The following is a 17,113-nucleotide window of genomic DNA, read 5'->3' as shown; positions in this document are numbered from 1 at the left end:
GTGGTAAAGGCACTAGGTTATGACATGGTATATACTACTAACAGCACATTTGGTGCATTGTATGCATGTAAAGAGGTATGGGATTGCGATACCCAGGACAATGTTCTAGGTATCAGGCTATTAATGACTTATGAATGAATAATTGATTTATTCTCATCATTTCACTGCACTCTGCAGTGTTGTCTCAATCACGATTATTTCATTTGTGCAGGTGAATATGTGAAGCTAAGGTGGGGTAGACGACGAGAGTTGGTCTGCAACAGGGCATTATTGGTAAAAGTCTCTTCGTCCAAGGGCATCTAGCATATCTTGAGTCCATCCATCCATCCACTCCTTAATGTTATCCAAATCAAGTGTAGACATGCATGACTTCTGGATAGGGAGATGGAATCTTTTCCCCATATTCAATGACACATTTTATCTCCAATTCATCTCCCGAATACAGTAGGACTTCCTCAGGTCCCTCCCTGTACCCAAGATTCTACCAATCTCAATTCTTTGAATCCGCAGGTGGATTCCCATCTCGTCTTACCCAAGACACGGCTGTCAAACAGCTCTGGGTATCTCCCTGCGCACTCTCGATTTTCCTTGCGGAAGGGATTCTATTCTAGAAAGCGTGCAGGACTTGTTGTTTACATTCATTCGCTCTCTTCAGTCTTCAACCCAACATCCAAAGAGCTGCGGCTGGCACAAGAACAGCCAGCACGGCATTCACGTATAGCTGTCCTCCAGCTTCTGTGGCTATACTTCCGGCAGCCATGCTCTTAGCGCTGCTTGTGGGAGATGTGGAGGCTGCGGTTGGTTAGCGGGTTTGAGGGAATGCAATGGAAGCGTCCCAGGGGGAGTGCTCTGCGATCAGCTATACGGCACACTCGTAACGGTATTTGGAGAAGATCTGGGTAGATGTATCCGAAGAAACACCACTTGGAGATACCATGGTAGAGCATTTGCTCTCAGAACCACAATTGAGGAGCTTTACTTGAAGAAATGATGGACGTACTATCTGTACTTGAGGCAGCTGCACTCGGGGAAACTGTACTACTACTACTTCCAGAAGTCGAGACGGCACCGGCGCATGCTGGGACTTTAGATTGAGGTTGCACGAAACCCGTTTTCCCCTCTGCATTCGGAGCCGACAGAAGCTTGGCTGCGTTACGTAAAGATTTATACCACACGTTGGCCATCTTTTGGTAACCGTCGTCGTTGGGATGTGTTCCGTCGACTGGGTTTATATCACTTGTTGGAACGGCGCTGTGCATGTCAGCGTAGAGGACCTTGACGCCGCTGTTTGCTAGTGTTGCCATTTCCGTCTTGAATCCACTGTTCACTGATAGGATGCAGGTTTCGACATCTGCCACCAAATTGGGAATGAGACTCGAGACGATGACTACTACATCCGGGATTGCAGCGGTGAGGTTTTGGACCAGATTAACCATTCTGGTTGGCGCATTGTCCGTGTCGAAATGTAAATTACAGTCATTTGTGCCCAAATGAATTATAACAACGTTGGGTTGGTAATCGTAAGATCCAGAGCTGTTGGACTTAGCCTGGACCTCGCTGATTAGGTATCCAGGATATGCTTCGACGGCATTATCGGCCATGTGTCCATTGTTGCGAGTACCAGTAAAAGCAACATTATTGCCGCCAGCCAATATCAATTTCTCCAATGGTCCGCGATAGCCATTGCCCGTAGTCGAGTGCGTACCCCAAGTGACCGAGGCTCCGAGAGCCATGATCTTGAAGTCGACGCATTTATCAATTGAGCGGTCTTGCAGTATTGGAGAGGACTCATCCTGAGCCGGATACGTCAGAGATGCCAAAGCGTTTCCTAGGCCTGGGACAATTGAGTTAAATCCTCGAGAAGTGGACAGAATACTCACAGCAGAGGAGCGGGAGATAATTGAGAGGAGACATATTAGAGAATTATTTTGTGAAGGAAGGGAAGACAGAAACAAAGGAGACAGCGAAAGTTCCAAAAGCCAGCAAGCAACGTCAGACAGGAACGAAACAGAAGTCCGTGATGCGGTGCGTACGGGGGTATAAGAATGTTTCTTGGCAGGTACTAAACACCTGCCGATTTGAGTTGTCGGCACCTGCAGGTTTCACTAGTAAGGATAACGCTCCGTCCGAGCTCCATATGCCTTTTGGGCACAATAGCCGAAGATATGAGATCTACGAGCTAGGACCAAACAGGTAAATGTGTTATCCTAATACAGGCAGGCAGGTGTTCCGGGATGGACTACGGAGTAGCTAAATGGTCGAATAGCCCGAGGCTATGTCAGCCGCAGTGCCACCATCTGGCTCTTGCGGTTAGGATAACAAGGCGAAGCTTTTTGATCGCCCTTGATCCTACTGTATGTAGCATTCATTGGCCGAGAACTACCTGGGCGTCTATTTAAAGTTGGAAGCTGACTAGTCAAGAACCCCCCAATCGATATTACGACTTACTTTCGTATTCTTTGCTTTTTTCACGCCGAACATAGAAGTGAGCAAGTTGCTCAACGATATCCTGATGCTTGTTTGGTCTAGAGAACTGAGGCAGTAGCAAGTACCCCACGATTCCTTCCCCTGTAGAACTCACAAATGCCGCGGTACCTTGCCCCGCATGTTCGTCCAGACTTCTGTCTGAGACGTGGCAGGGTTCTCGTTGATGAGTTCGTTCTTCAATTCCTAGTACGATGCTCTAGTAAGCTGTTTTCGATTACTACTCTGAAAGGACCGTAAATTTTGAATTGTGTAACGCGACAAACAGGTCTTACTGCAAAAGACAATGATTGAAGCCCCTGACGCTTTGGGAAATCACCAGTCGCAAATGCCCTTCAGTGACATCTCATGGAGCACTGACTCCCAAATACGTACTGTCAACCCAACTTGAATACGTTGGTAGAATAGTTGCAATACCCTCCTCACTCGTCAAGGCTTTTGCCCACGATACTCTCGTTCCGGCAGCATTGGTGTTGTCAAACTCACCAAAAAGGATGTTGGACGTCGATTGTGAGGAATCCCAAGCTGGTTTCTGTCAGAAGAAATGGGGGAAAGAAGAGGCTGAATATGGCAAGACGTACCTTCCCAGCCAACAGCAGTAATCATATTCTCCAAATTGCTATTTTGAAAAATGACTCTTGCATAGTCACCCCAAGGCCTCCCCAAAAACACCGACCCCTTCGTCCCACTTGCAGCATTCGCCCCTAGCACAAGTTTCCTGTTGCACATCAGCTCAACATCTTACATGTCCTCACATAAACTCACGCCCGATCAAAAACAAAAAATCCATCAGTCGAAGAAGACGTTCGTCCCTGCGCCGTAATCGTCCCTGCACTCCTCACCAAACCAAGCGTATTCCCCTGAAACCTACCGGACCCCCATCCACGTTAGCAGAGTAGAACCACACCACATCATACTTTTGGGGGAAAAGAGGCTCACCAAGATTGCCCCGTAATCCCAAAAATGAAATCCACAGCCCCCTCGATATAACACCTCCCGAAAAACTGGCTCCCAGTATGCGCATACAGCGTATCCTGCCAACCCAACAACGCACTCGCATAAAAGCCGCCATAATCTCCTCGTGCAGACAGCGCGACGGCTTGGCCCGCTGTGCCGGCCGTGTTGCTGATGTTCATGTTATACATGATGAAGTTGTCGCCTGTGACGAGGAGAGTTGCTGGGAGGAGCGAGGCGTTAGTTTGTGTTAGGGGGAAGAGGGGACGGAACGGACCTGATGCGTCGTCGCTTCCGGCGTCTGAGGCGTAGGTGGAGTAAGTCATGAGGGCTTCATTTCCAGAGGGGCTTGTGCTGGGGTATGTCGAGCCTTTCAACGTGATGGAACTTTTGCTAATGGTGAGCTTTTCTTTGTAGGTGCCGGGGTAGACATAGATGGTATCGCCGGCTACTGCTGCATTGTACGCTGCTGTGATCTGGAAGAGGGGTTCGTGAGAGAGTGTTCAGTTTGTCAGAGGGACTTACTGACTGTGCTGTACGTTTCTCCAGAGCCCACATTTAGGGTTGCTGCCAATAGCAAGGCGGGCATGCAAGCCCAGATGTTCAGATTTGCTGCCTTCATGTTGTATTGAGAACTTGTAGATGTACTAACAAGACAGTTTAGCCATCTGGTTGGCAGGAATGTCCCCCGCTTTTATACATGGAGACCTTCTGATTGTGTGCTACATGTCTTGTTTTTCACTTTAATATATTATCATACGTGCGGCTTTGATTGATCCACCACTCGAAAATGAACTGATTCTCCTTCGCTACCTTCCTCGTAGTGAGCTCCTCCTTCCTCATACCTAACTGAGCGCATGACTTACTTGCACAGCTTCCCCGCTTTAGGCTATTATTACCCTATTCGGACGTCACGACACCTCTAAATCTGATGATTTTGTGATACTATGCTAGGGTGCATATTAGGTGCTAGGCGGCCGATATACTCATAAAAGAACAATCTCTACACCGTAACCCCAACTTCTTTAAATCCCTAAATTTGATAAAATTCCATACCTGGTGTACATTCTATCATTATTATTCAGACGGCACACTTTAATCCCCCAGCTTAAAAATCGCTTTAGAATTTCCGGTTCTGCCTTGGCCGAAAAGGCTAGGGTCAGTTGCTGGTGGTATTTGATAATTCCATCTCCTTGGTACTGGTATTTCCCCGGTTTCCCCCCGCACTATTTAGACCGGCGAAGAAAGAGATGAGATGATCAGGCTGAATAGATCACGAGATGCCTCCGTAGACAGACTAGACTCAACACTTGTTGATTTGGGGAATTAATGGAATCATGCCAAGGCGGGGCCTGGAGTAATAGCTTGACTCGGCACATCGTGTACCGCTATTTCTACCAATTGAAAATTAGCTTGGAGTTCCGTGTACTATAAGTGTAACTAATATTCTCCAGTCAACGGACACTTTAGCAGTATTGTTACAACGAACCCCAGCTGTAGACTTCAAGTCTCGAGGCAAAAGACGTGCAACAAGCCCCAGATCATCCCACAGCCACCTCAAAGTCTGCCTTTGACCATCTCTGCAGACAGTCAAGCAACGTTCTTCTCCAACCACTCTTCCCACTGCTGTCCAGTAAAGCTGCTGGAGATGCTATTATCAACAACCCCATCAAAGATTACCGTCGGTGTAACATGGATGCCAACCAAGCGGTTCATCTTCACCAACACCTTTAGATCATTTGTAACCGCATTACCAATGTTCAGGCTCCCATCCGAGGCCGGTTTATCATTGATCCACAGCAGCTTCAAAAACTCCTTCTCATCGAGTCCGACCTTTGCTGCGACCTTGGCGAGACGCGAATAAGTCTGGTTACGAGTTTCCTGGACGACGTTCACGTCGTAGAAGGACTGGGCATCATCGAAGAGTGCCTGTTCCCCCAGTATTAGCTCTCGTTCCATTGGCCTCAAATAAGAGTTGTGAGTTTGAGGGAATTGGCCTTACCTTGCTGAATTCCCAGAACTTTCCCGGCTCCAGCTTGAGAACCGCAACAGCAGCCTCATGAACAAGCGTGGAACTCGGATGCCATGGCTGGATTTGCTGTCTGAATAGAATTTGAACCTTGGACGGGTATTTCTGTTGGATCAAGGGGAGGACCGAGGAATAGATTGTGTTGAACATCTTGGCGGAGTAAGGGCAGACATAGTCGAGGTAAAGCTCTAGGGTATGCAGCGCAGGAGCATTGATTGCTGTGAATCTTTGGCCGGCGAATTTAGGTGCGAGCGCCATTGTGAAGACTGAAATATGTTGTGAAGAGGGTTGGATGAGGATTTGATTATTCAAACAATTGAAGGAACAAAGGGGTTTTATGTGAAAAGCTGATTACTCTAAGTCGAGCCCAGGCTCTTGGAGGGGTTACGAAATCACATAATCGGATGACGCGAATGGAGTCTCGGAGGACGATAAGGATCACTATCACCACGTGAGGATTATAAATCCTCCCCAGATCCCTTCCATTGGCAATTGTGATTGGATATCAATGTTTAGTCTAGAACATCACTTCTTGGTCAAAGCTTTGAGCTTTGACTTTTTATTGGCGCTGCTTACATTTTCTCTTATAGTAGGCCTTGAGAAGTACCGGCACGAATACGGTAGTTGTAAAATGTGGGTAAATCTGGTATAATACTGGGGCACATCCAATAGGATTAAAAGATATACTGGCAATGATGAGCAATGAGTATTAGGAAATTCAACGGGCAGACATTGAAATCCTAGGTTATAGTTCATGGGTGGAATTGCGAGAACTAAATGATAATCTCTACCCGTTCAAATAGTATAGAGAGAGGAGAAATCAACAGAACTTGCAGAAAATGTAGGTGGGGGTGGAGATTAAGATGATAGCATGGAGAGGGACGTATTGTAATAGGCAAAATATATGGGCAGTATTGAAATTCAGTGTAGAGTACAGGGGGAGTGTTGACAGAGTCAAAGGTATGAACAGCCATATTCGGAAGTACAAGAGCAGGATGCTAGGTATAAGAGCATATTGAGGTTGGTATAGGGTTAGAAAGACAGCAACGGTAGTTAGTAGAACACCCAAGTATGGGGCCAGAAAAAGAGTGATCAAACGACCAGGACAGTGTTACGGGGATAGGCTAAGCAATGAGACAAATGAAGTGGCAGGATGTGAGGTTTCCGTTAGGTTTATAGCCTTTAGGATGAAAAACGGGCGCAAAACGTCTATCTCAGAATAGAGGTGATAGCAAGCCTGCCTCTTTCCCTCGCTTGTGAGAAGATGGTAAGGGTCCGATTCCGCGACATAGCTTCTATCGAGGTCCACATAGAACAAACTGGAACGAGGAGATTTTTTGATTTCAGTTCGGGTATAACGCTTGTCATGATTACATATTCTTTCCTCCATCCAAGCAACTATGTTCCAGTATACTATCCACAATTCCACGGCTGGTATCCAACGCCCAATATACAAGTTCTTTGCAATATGTTTATGAAAATAAGAACTCTCTCAAGACCGGCGATCCAGAAAATTCGGGGTTCAATAGAATGCAACTACACGGTATTAGTAATGCACCCAGATTATAGCTTAGGGGCTTTTTTACTTGAGGAAGTATTGTAACCCAGTTCTTCGATTCTCCAGAAATTTGGGTCGAAACTTCGATATGACGCTCTTTCGTGGTAGCGATGGCATAGCAGCCTCGGAGTTTGGGAAGGTTTGGAGGAGTTTGTATCGCAGATCGTCGAATTCAGAGTATCGTTTTCGAATGCGTATTGTACCTCCCTGCTAGATGTCAGTAGCTGCAGCAAAATCGTGGACACAGCGCCTACCTGCAGAGTCTCCACATTGATATTCCAGACCACAAAGGCACCTATGCCGGTTCTGTTCCCATTGATAATTACATGGTCCTCGATGTATACACTCTTAGCCCAACAGGCTTTGTTCTTCACATCGTCCTCGTCGGTGTTGTCCTGCAACGTGATTCCGCCAGGCAAAGAGTCGACTGAAATGTTGGAGACGGATCTCTGATGGCCTTGAACCCAGTATGGAGGCGATACGGGTGAAGTTACTGGGGCATCGGCGTCGCTGCTAGTTTCTTGCTGTCCTGACGTAGTCGAATTGAAGCCATATGTACTGGTGCTAGCAGACTCGTCGTCTGTGCTACCATTGATAGGTCGTTTATTTGCGGCCTCCATCCATCTGCAGATGGGCTGCGCGAACGCAGGGAATGCTGAGTTCTGGTTTAGGATAGAGGGGTGATGTTGATGGAGGTTTCAGTTTGGAGCGGCTCCTTCGCCGTCTTGGCACTAATAATGCAGTAGGCTAGGGTATCTCAATCCCCAATCTCGTGGGATACAACTTCATATGTTATTAGCTCACGAACCTCGAATTAGCTGACGGCGATATTGGGCTAGGTCTAGAATCGAGTAGATGAACTTTTGTACGAGTATCCAATCATGATTGATGAGATATTGTTATAGTGGTATTAGTGGAATTATTATCTTCATGTCTGGCGTGTTGGTTCTTCTGGTGGTCGTGAAAGAGAATGGAAAGTTGCATCGGCATCTGCTCTCTCCTCTCACCCCTGTTTATGTCCGTGTGCAGATCGCCTCTTTGTCCTTTTGAGGCTCCTCAATTTCGGCTGACTCTCACCAGTGATTTCGATATTGTTGGGTTCATTCTTCTTTCCATCACATCACATGCCTCGCTTTCCGAGTGGCAGAAAGTGGGATGCATACATATATTCTGTAGATCTAGATGCTGTCACTGCAGCTTGCTTCACGGATACGAAGCACATGTGTTCTAAAGATGGATATTCTGCCGGAACTCGAGGTGGTGGTTGTGAGACTTCTGCACTATTGTGAACGCTATACAAGGATGTCACATCCTCAACTGTCCGGTTGGTTGAAAGTACCCCGAGCTTTCTGTATACAGTTTAGCCTTATATTACTGGTGGCTTGTTCATGCATTGGCGATATCTTGAATCTAGGCTCCGTTTGGTGCTTGGGGGTGATCGGGGGAAGGGTTGAGGTCGTCTTCCATAAGTTGGAACCTTCTCTCTTTCTCTCTCTTCTTTCCGGTATCCTCTGCTTGATCTTGAAATCATTTGGTTATTATACACATTCGCTTTGGTTATTTATGGACTTCTAATAACTTCATTGAGATACTCGCTCGCTCCATCTCAGCCATCTCGTGCCATTACTTGTAAAGGTATAACCACCTCGGAAAATGCTCATTGGATTACCCCATCCCATCACGCAGCTTGTTTCCTTGCCCTCAAAATAAAGTATAGATAACTGACATATTCATACTCAGTAGATATTCGACACCCCTAACCATCGATCCAATATATACCTTCGATATGCCTTCGTTCAAGATGACTGCTGCCGCGGTAGCAACGGCACTTTATACGCTGGGTGCTCAAGCACAAACATACACGATCGATCCTAGTTCTGTGCCAATTGCTACTCGTGGTATGTTGTTCAAGCAAGCTATTGCAGACCCTTGTCTAACTTACAATAGATGGATGGTGCACTACACAAAAACAATCATGCCCGCTTCTATGCACACAAATTTCATCATCTTCGACCACTTCTTCAAACGATTGCTACCCCGTAAGCAGACAGTACCCATACATATGAGCATTGGAGTGACTTTGGATAGGACTCCCTTACATATTCTTGCGTCTGTGGGAATGGAATGTCCCCCAACGTTACCGAGTTTTCCCAAACCCTCCCATACTTCATATGCACAGAATATGGCAATCAGTGTGTGACTGCCTGCAATGGAGATACTAATTGCCAATCGAACTGTCGAAGCCAACACCCATGTGGAGCTCAGAACCCTGTGAGGGTCAACACCTCAACTAGCAGCGTGATGCCATCAACAACATCGGGTGGTGCGAGTAATACGCAAGTTTACAATGGTCTAGGGGGTGCCGCTACGACTACGGCTGCTTCTGGAAAGAAGAGCGATGCTCAATCTGCGTTGGATATCGGACGCAGTTACGGCCTCGCAGTTGTGTTTGCTGGCCTATTTTCCGGATTTGCCTTGGTCATGTAACTGAAAATTGTTACACTGATGATGTCTCGGCAACACCTTGCATCTGAGGAGGGTTTGATTTGATTTCTGATTTGATTTGATTTAGCGACGGATTGAAATTGTTCAGTGCTCAGCGATTCAGCGTTTTTTGCATAGCCCTTGAAAGCAGACGGACAGAAAGGGACTGCACCTATATCTTAATACCATAATGAAGTTGAAGGGTGGCACTATCCTTAAAAGATTGAGGCATTGGCAGGCCAGGAAACAGAATGAAGCAACCTGTACAAGATTGATTCATACTATGACTTCTTGTGAGACGTGACAACTCGACTCATGTGATTGATTCTGGCCGAGGCTGTATGTAGCCCCTGAATATTTGATGAATGTGAATATGGCCCTTGTGATCCGCCATAAAAGCAGCATTTGTAGGATATCAGAAGCAAACTCGTTGCTAGATGTTGACGAGTTTTAAAGAGAGTTTAGTAGACCCGTTTCACAGTTGGCAGTGCAGTTGTGATCTAGACTCTTCTTCACGTGCTTAAATGCTAGCAATGACGATTCTCAACTGAACCTTGTCGCGGCTGACTTGAAATCTCGTAGCCAAATTTGACGGCCGCGCAAGACGGCTTTTACCCGCACCTCCACTCCTGTAAAGCCAGCCTAAACAACAGCCAGCCAGAAAATATGGCTAGGTGAATACTCAACTCGATCCGCTGCATATAGAATTTCCTAAAAGAGCGCGAAGTCGGAGCGTATCCCGACTCACTTTTTCAAAGATCCGTCTCTTCAATTTACTTGCGGTCAACACCGAACCGCAAGAATTACCCCTTCCCGTCCAGTCCCCCATGGCACCCTCAAAAAGTACGTTCCCGTTACCATAGATTTACTTCACGGCTGCCTGCTGACGAGTGGGAAATACAGAGGAAGCCGCACACGAGTGCGTGTCTGAAGAAGCGCTTATCCATCTCAAGTCCTACAAGTATTCCAGCGTCGACAAGTCCCTGATCTCGAATTATATTCTCAAGCACTACGTACGTTGCTCGCTCCCCAAAACCTCCGGATAAATTGCTGAGTAGGACATAGTGGAACGCCTTTGTGGAATTGCTGCCATTATGGCTGGCGCCGAACATGGTGACCCTGCTAGGGTTCTTCTTCATCCTTTCGAACGTTATATGTCTTGAGATTTTCATGCCAGATTTGGTGGGACCGGTATGTTTTGCTCCAAAAAATCACAAACTCGTCAGGTTGAGATACTAATTCAACCAACAGGGGCCGTCATGGTTATACTACAGCTTTGCGTTTGGTCTCTGGATGTATTCGACTATGGACAACGTGGACGGCAAACAGGCACGACGAACAGGAACCTCGAGTGGGCTAGGAGAACTTTTCGACCACGGAATCGATTCTCTGAACTGCACCCTGGCAAGTCTCTGTGAGACGGCAGCAATGGGATTAGGTACCTCCAGAGCGGGAGTGTTCACTGCGTTACTACCCTGTCTGCCGATGTTCTTCTCGACTTGGGAGACATACCACACACATACCCTCTACCTTGGTGTCTTCAACGGACCTACAGAAGGTCTCATAATCGCCTGTGCAATCATGTGTCTTTCCGGATACTACGGACCCCAGATCTGGACTCACCGTATTACAGATCTCGTTGGACATCACTATTTCCTCGGATACCATGAGCTTTTTGGAGAATACTCGGTCCGGGACCTATGGGTACCTATCCTAGTAGTATCGCTGCTCGGAGTCCATGTACCATTTTGTGTCTTGAATGTTATAAAGGCTCGAAGAAGCGCCAAACTCCCAGTCTTGCCCGTGTTTTTGGAGTGGACTCCAATGGCCGTATATACCCTTTCAATTGGCGCTTGGCTATACTCTCCGTATTCAACTCTGATGCCTGAGAACCGACTTGTTCTCTTCTGCCTTACCATGTCGTTTGTCTTTGGAAGAATGACAACAAAGATTATTCTAGCACATCTTACCCGCCAGCCATTTCCCTATTGGACTGTCATGCTTACTCCACTTGTTGGAGGAGCAATACTGGGCAACCTTCCACGAATCGGCCTCCCAGCCGTCAGCGCCGCTGTCGAGCTATGGTACTTGCGAGGATACTTTGCCTTTGCGCTCATCGCTTACTTCAGATGGGCGTTCCTGGTCATCAACAGTATCTGTGACTACTTGGGTATCAATTGCCTGACGATCCCATCAGAGAAGCAAGCTGCCAACAAGGAAAAGTCTAAAGGCTCAAACGGCACAGCCAACGGCCACTTTGGTACCGAGAAGAGAGTAGATTAAGAGATGGCTATTGGAGGACGGAGAACAGGACTCCGGCAGGGGTCTTTCCTCCTACGTACGATACGACGTTGATGATTCTCGGCGGCTACTTTATATTTTGAAAAAGAAAGAGATTACCCATTTGCATATAGCGTTAATACAGGGAATCAAGGCCAAGTGTAGAAGGTTCAAAAGTTGCAAGCATTGATTCACATCGGCAGGGCGTTGTTGAGAGAAAGGCATTTTGAGATATATTTGATTGAGAACTTTATACAGCTAATAAGAAATATCCATCCTCGGATTAGACACACATTATGAGTTTACTTTCCTTTCTATCATCCGCTGAGAATGCTCCAACCTATGAAACGTACCTCTCCTCTTGAAACGGTCAAAATAAGCTTGACCCTAGCATTTAGTTTCACATCCAGCCCATTAATCCACTTGTTTTTCTTACACCTCAGCCACAGCAACACACGCACCGATCGACCAGCCAAAACGTCATCCTCACCAAAGCTGGGTGAGGCTAAGATGCAACAAGGCACAGATTCAGCCTTCCTTGGCCTATCTTGGAGGGGTATTCGAGTATTTGTTATACAATACCAGCCGGACATCTCACAACGCCGATGTATATGAGGACGTGTACATATTCTTACAGCGCCTCCAAACCCGCGAAATCCGTACATTTGCAATTATCTGCTTTGCTTTGCTTTGCTTTCCCTTGCTTTCACTCATTTATTTACTGCACAAATTCCCTTCGAGTTGAGCGTGTGCGCCACAAATTGTTATCAACAGCTCGCCAGCCAGCCAGTGCCAAGAACTCACCCCTCCCCCTCCTTGCTGAAACGGAACGGACGGGACTCAGAAAATAATGTCGCCTTCCGTGACGACGAACTCTCTTACTGCTTCTCACTCACACCACGCTAAAAGCGACTCGAAGTTCTCTATCTCATCGGCGAAAAGTCATCAGGAGTATATCGATAGTCTAAGGACGCCGACGCACGACATGGTGGAGCATATCAGCGAGGTGCAGCAGAAGAAGGAAGAGGAGGTCATGCAGAAGAATCTTAGGGAGAATAATCCGGGGCTGACTGATGAGGAGAGGGCGAAGGCTGCGGGCTTGATTCAGAGGAACTATAGGGGGCATAGGGAACGACGGATGTTGGCGGGGTTCAGTCTGGATCCGACTGCGAGATGGGTGGAGGCTGTCAAGGAAGCGCAGTATAGGAATTTGACGGCGCCGAGACCGAGGGATAGTGTGAATGCGAAGAGTAGGAGTGGGGATGGTGCTGGAATTGGGCTGGGGCTGGATGGAGAGAGGAATATGAGTGCTGCGCGGCAGCAGTGGAAGAAGGTTGGGCTGATTACGAGGAGGGCAGGGGGAGACGAAGACTCGGATTCGGATCAGAGCCGGGATGATGAGCATACACCAGAAGAGGAACGAGAGGCACGCCGGAAACGTCGGGTGGAAGAGAAGCTGGAGCGCCAAAAAGCAGCCAAGATAATGGACCTACAATATTTCTTGGAAATGGTTGATCTAAAGCATCGATACGGAAGCAACTTGAGGACATACCACGAAGAATGGAAGACGTCAGACACGAAAGAGAATTTTTTTTACTGGTTAGATTACGGGGAGGGTCGATTCATCGACTGCTCGGGCTGTCCAAGAGAACGTCTTGATCGCGAGCAAGTAAGGTACCTGTCAAAAGAAGAGAGGATGGACTACCTGGTCAAGATCGACAAAGATGGCAGGTTATGTTGGGCCAAGAATGGAGTGCGAATCGATACCACCGAGAAGTACAAGGACAGTATACACGGAATCGTGCCGGTAGATGATGATACGCCAGCTTTCACACCAGCTGCAGCTGAAGCTTCACATGAGGACAGCCATTCCTCAAGTAGTAGCTCATCGAACGGCAGTGATAATGAGTCGGTAAGAGCAGGCAAGTATGCTACCCCACAACTTGATAAAGCGAAGGGTGTCAAGAAAGTCAAGCATGTGTCAGCAGCGACTATATTCAATAAGCTGCTTAGAGGGTCTGTAAAGAAGAATACCTGGATTTTCGTTGCGGATACAAGTTTCCGCTTATATGTTGGGATCAAGCAGTCTGGCGCTTTTCAACACTCATCGTTTCTCCATGGCTCTCGTATCTCAGCTGCCGGCTTGATCAAAGTCAAAAACGGGAGGCTAAAGAAATTGAGTCCTCTTAGTGGTCATTATAGACCTCCTGGTAAGTACAAAGTGTACTTTTCGAGAGAATCTGTACTAACATTATCTAGTCTCAAATTTCAGAGCATTCGTTCATTCATTAAAGGAAGCCGGAGTCGATATGAGCCAAGTATCAATATCTCGCTCTTATGCCGTGTTGGTGGGACTAGAAGCCTACGTCAGAACCCGTAAGAAGGGAAAGAAATTCCTTCAAAGTTTACTCCACCACAAGGATAAGATCCTTGATCCGGTAGAAGTTGCTAGACGCGAGGAAGACGAGCGTGACAAGAGTGAAAGCGCAGCAATAGAGCAGAGGGTCCTCGAGAAGAGACAGAAGGCCGAGGAAGAAGAGAGAGATGAGAAAAGAGCGGATTTGAAGCTTTTGAACAAGCTTCGGATTAGGCCGAAGACTGCCTTACATGCAGAAGGCCCCACTGAGATGGCAGCAGACAATAAGGAAGTTAAAGATGCAGAGATTCAGGCTCCTGGAACTGGTCCTGAGAATGCTATTGCACCGGAGGGAACGAGAAAGGATTAGGATTAATGGAAGTAGTATGGTTGATACAATGATACCCCGAGATATGGCTCTTAGCGTTAGATGACAATAGACTTGATGAACAGCAATAAGCTATGAGCTTGAAGACATTCAATGTATATCATGGATTGTTGTGATCTATAGCCATTGCGAATCATCTTAGACTAATTATATCTCCGTTCTAGGTGTATCAAAGTTAGTGTGTCACTCCGACTTGCTCGTAAACGGACAATTAGTACAGTATTAGGTGGAAACTGCTAGATATTGCTGTTTTGGAAATTTTGGACACTTAGAGGACATGGAAACATTAATCCAACAATTCTCTAATTAATGAAATTCCCATCCTGCAAGTGATCGGAATACCTATATTAATTGATACAATGTTGTCCTCTGCTGACATGAGAATGGAGCTGATGCGATGTCGCATGAAGTCATGCTTTCAACTCCTCCAAAAAAGGTGTGTAACTCAGTTTCAATTTATCAATACGCCCTTTGCTTGCACAAGGGAAATGCGTGCATCGAAAGAAAGCGTTTTGCAAAGGTGCATGAATAGATAACGAACCTCAAGAAGTTTGTCAGGAATTGAATAGACAAGCCGCCCCCGTGCCTCCCCTTGTAATGAAGGGAAGGCCCTCCCTCCCCTCCAGCGTCTTTAGCGACTATGTGTGAAGCTACAAGGCAGAAAAGCGACGGCCAGAAAAACCCATCCCTTTCGACTCGCAGAAACATGAATGATATTTACACCAGTGCCAATGGCGTCTTCTCCTTTTACCCGGTCCTCCAGAAAATCTGAAGGGCTCACGACCAGGTCCTCTACTCGAAGTAACGGCGTCGCGATCCCATCTCACCACAACAATGCGCAGAATAGGCAGAGACAGCAACCGTCCAATATCGGCCGCAAGAAGCGTCCGCGAGACTCTCTCGACCACGATGAACACCCCATCGAGGCGAAGAAGGCGAGAATCACGGTCGAAATCACCTCCAAGCCCAGGCTTCAGCCCAAGACCCGGTCTCTCGTCATCAAAACAAACGCGGATTCACTACCACCACCACCAGCTTCTCCTCAGCGATCCGCCTCGCCACCACCGAAACACGTCGAGAGCGCTACACAAACCCCAGCACCACCGCCCCCACAATCACAATCACAACTACAATCACAGCAACAACCTACCGCTACCATTCATCACCAGAAAGTCGTCAATGGCATCAAACACGAGCTCGATCGCCTGCAGCCTAAAGCCGCAGATCTCAACAAGGACGAGAAGCGCAAGCTACGTTCACAAGAAGGCACACGGTTCAAGAGCGAATTGTCACAATACTTTCCCGAATATGATGAGGTCATTGGAAATGATCCAAAGGAAGACCGTAAGCATCATTGTTAGATATTCTTTACTGCATCGAATTCCAGGCTGATTTGTTTTAGATATATTGAATCTCGACACCCCGATGATCATCGTTGATAGCGCCAAGACATCCAAGCAGCCTTCGTCCCCCAAAAAGCCGAATGGCGAATCCCATGCATACCCCCTCAAAGAATTTCCCGACTCCCTTTTCGACGACATATATAATGCGGAGAGGCGAGATTATACTTTTTTAATAAACAATCACCTGGAGGAAGGTGGTGAGGACCCATTGTCGGATGCCTATTTCGAATCAATCCATCGAAAGCCCGAGCGACAGGAGAAGCAAATCCGGAACGGCGATAGAGGTCGGGCCCAGCATGAGAAGGATCAGGTCATAAGGCTCTTGGAAGGTCTGCAGGGTCATGATTGGCTAAAATTGATGGGTGTAAGTGGCATAACGGACAGTAGGAAAAAAGAGTACGAGCCGGCGCGCGAGCACTTCATCAAGGGCTGTGAGAACATACTGGAGAAGTTCCGCACATGGAGAGAAGAGGAAAAACGGCGGAAGCTTGAAAAAGAGCAGGCTTTGGCCCAAGCGGAGGCAGCAGAGGAAGAGGAGGTAGTGGAAGGGGTAGATGAAGTCGATGAGGATGATGCTAGGAGTGATGGCGATCCACCCGACTACAGTGACGTAGATGCGTCTGCAGCTAGACAGTTGCACGACGAAGCAATTGCTCGCTCAGCTCCTCTTGCCAAGAAACATGCGGAAAGGAGGGCAAAGGTAGAGATGATACCTCAATCGACAATCGAGTACGAAAAGGAGTTCAAGTCATTCTTCCCCAAGCCACATCTTCGGCAGACAGCCCTTGGAAGACACCGGCGGAGTGGTAGAAGTGTATCTGCTTGGGGCCATCCTGTTCCCGAGGTTCCTGTCGAAGACTTCGAGTTGCCCGAAGAGTACAGAGACGAGGAGACCTTGAAAATACATGCTCGAAGGAAGAGGAGAGATAGGAGAATTAGCAAGCCCTGAGGTTTTTGAGGCCAAGCTGCAAGCTGGGAAAAACGAGAGACATGTGGGCAGAATAAAATAGGCCGATCGAAAGTGCTTCGTTGGCTGGCTTTGCTTGTATAATTTGGGATTGGCCACGGGTTGTTGGAGTAAGGGACGGCTCACGAGTATGTGTGGATTGAATTGGTTTGGTTGTATCATAAGGCTCGGAGCGGTGCGTGGATTTAGCTCTGAATATACCCTCGACTT

At 47.3% G+C, this 17,113-nt stretch overlaps 8 protein-coding genes across 8 annotated transcripts; 4 read left to right on the top strand and 4 right to left on the bottom strand.

Annotated features, from left to right (window-relative positions):
- Positions 1–859: 859 nt before the first annotated feature.
- cesA (Multidomain esterase) lies at positions 860–1,914 on the bottom strand (the record flags this gene model as incomplete). The annotated part of the gene is made up of 3 exons (XM_031146298.1): positions 860–978; positions 1,001–1,834; positions 1,881–1,914. The coding sequence occupies 3 exons, from the start codon at positions 1,912–1,914 to the stop codon at positions 860–862; spliced, it is 987 nt and encodes a 328-aa protein (XP_031008729.1).
- Positions 1,915–2,830: 916 nt separating this feature from the next.
- On the bottom strand, positions 2,831–4,060 carry pme1_2 (Pectinesterase; the record flags this gene model as incomplete). Its single annotated transcript, XM_031146297.1, has 4 exons — positions 2,831–3,009; positions 3,066–3,202; positions 3,424–3,904; positions 3,964–4,060. The coding sequence occupies 4 exons, from the start codon at positions 4,058–4,060 to the stop codon at positions 2,831–2,833; spliced, it is 894 nt and encodes a 297-aa protein (XP_031008722.1).
- Positions 4,061–5,028: 968 nt separating this feature from the next.
- On the bottom strand, positions 5,029–5,725 carry LHYA1_G001312 (uncharacterized protein; the record flags this gene model as incomplete). Its single annotated transcript, XM_031146296.1, has 2 exons — positions 5,029–5,367; positions 5,441–5,725. The coding sequence occupies 2 exons, from the start codon at positions 5,723–5,725 to the stop codon at positions 5,029–5,031; spliced, it is 624 nt and encodes a 207-aa protein (XP_031008723.1).
- A 1,324-nt stretch (positions 5,726–7,049) lies between these two features.
- YPT35 (PX domain-containing protein) lies at positions 7,050–7,645 on the bottom strand (the record flags this gene model as incomplete). Its single annotated transcript, XM_031146295.1, has 2 exons — positions 7,050–7,232; positions 7,280–7,645. 2 exons carry the CDS (start codon positions 7,643–7,645, stop codon positions 7,050–7,052), a joined length of 549 nt encoding a protein of 182 aa, XP_031008724.1.
- A 1,181-nt stretch (positions 7,646–8,826) lies between these two features.
- LHYA1_G001310 (uncharacterized protein) lies at positions 8,827–9,512 on the top strand (the record flags this gene model as incomplete). The annotated part of the gene is made up of 3 exons (XM_031146294.1): positions 8,827–8,923; positions 8,973–9,064; positions 9,114–9,512. The coding sequence occupies 3 exons, from the start codon at positions 8,827–8,829 to the stop codon at positions 9,510–9,512; spliced, it is 588 nt and encodes a 195-aa protein (XP_031008725.1).
- Positions 9,513–10,336: 824 nt separating this feature from the next.
- Positions 10,337–11,792, top strand: LHYA1_G001309 (putative CDP-alcohol phosphatidyltransferase class-I family protein; the record flags this gene model as incomplete). Its single annotated transcript, XM_031146293.1, has 4 exons — positions 10,337–10,352; positions 10,401–10,522; positions 10,575–10,700; positions 10,761–11,792. 4 exons carry the CDS (start codon positions 10,337–10,339, stop codon positions 11,790–11,792), a joined length of 1,296 nt encoding a protein of 431 aa, XP_031008770.1.
- Positions 11,793–12,774: 982 nt separating this feature from the next.
- Positions 12,775–14,515, top strand: IQM6 (IQ domain-containing protein; the record flags this gene model as incomplete). Its single annotated transcript, XM_031146292.1, has 2 exons — positions 12,775–13,999; positions 14,049–14,515. 2 exons carry the CDS (start codon positions 12,775–12,777, stop codon positions 14,513–14,515), a joined length of 1,692 nt encoding a protein of 563 aa, XP_031008769.1.
- Positions 14,516–15,264: 749 nt separating this feature from the next.
- LHYA1_G001307 (uncharacterized protein) lies at positions 15,265–16,885 on the top strand (the record flags this gene model as incomplete). The annotated part of the gene is made up of 2 exons (XM_031146291.1): positions 15,265–15,877; positions 15,936–16,885. 2 exons carry the CDS (start codon positions 15,265–15,267, stop codon positions 16,883–16,885), a joined length of 1,563 nt encoding a protein of 520 aa, XP_031008764.1.
- Positions 16,886–17,113: the final 228 nt, after the last annotated feature.

The sequence above is a fragment of the Lachnellula hyalina genome, assembly GCF_007821495.1.
Source record: "Lachnellula hyalina strain CBS 185.66 chromosome Unknown contig00012, whole genome shotgun sequence".
Taxonomy (NCBI): Eukaryota; Fungi; Ascomycota; class Leotiomycetes; order Helotiales; family Lachnaceae; genus Lachnellula; species Lachnellula hyalina.
Note: the sequence above shows the minus strand (reverse complement) of the source record. Positions and strands in the feature narration are given on the sequence as shown.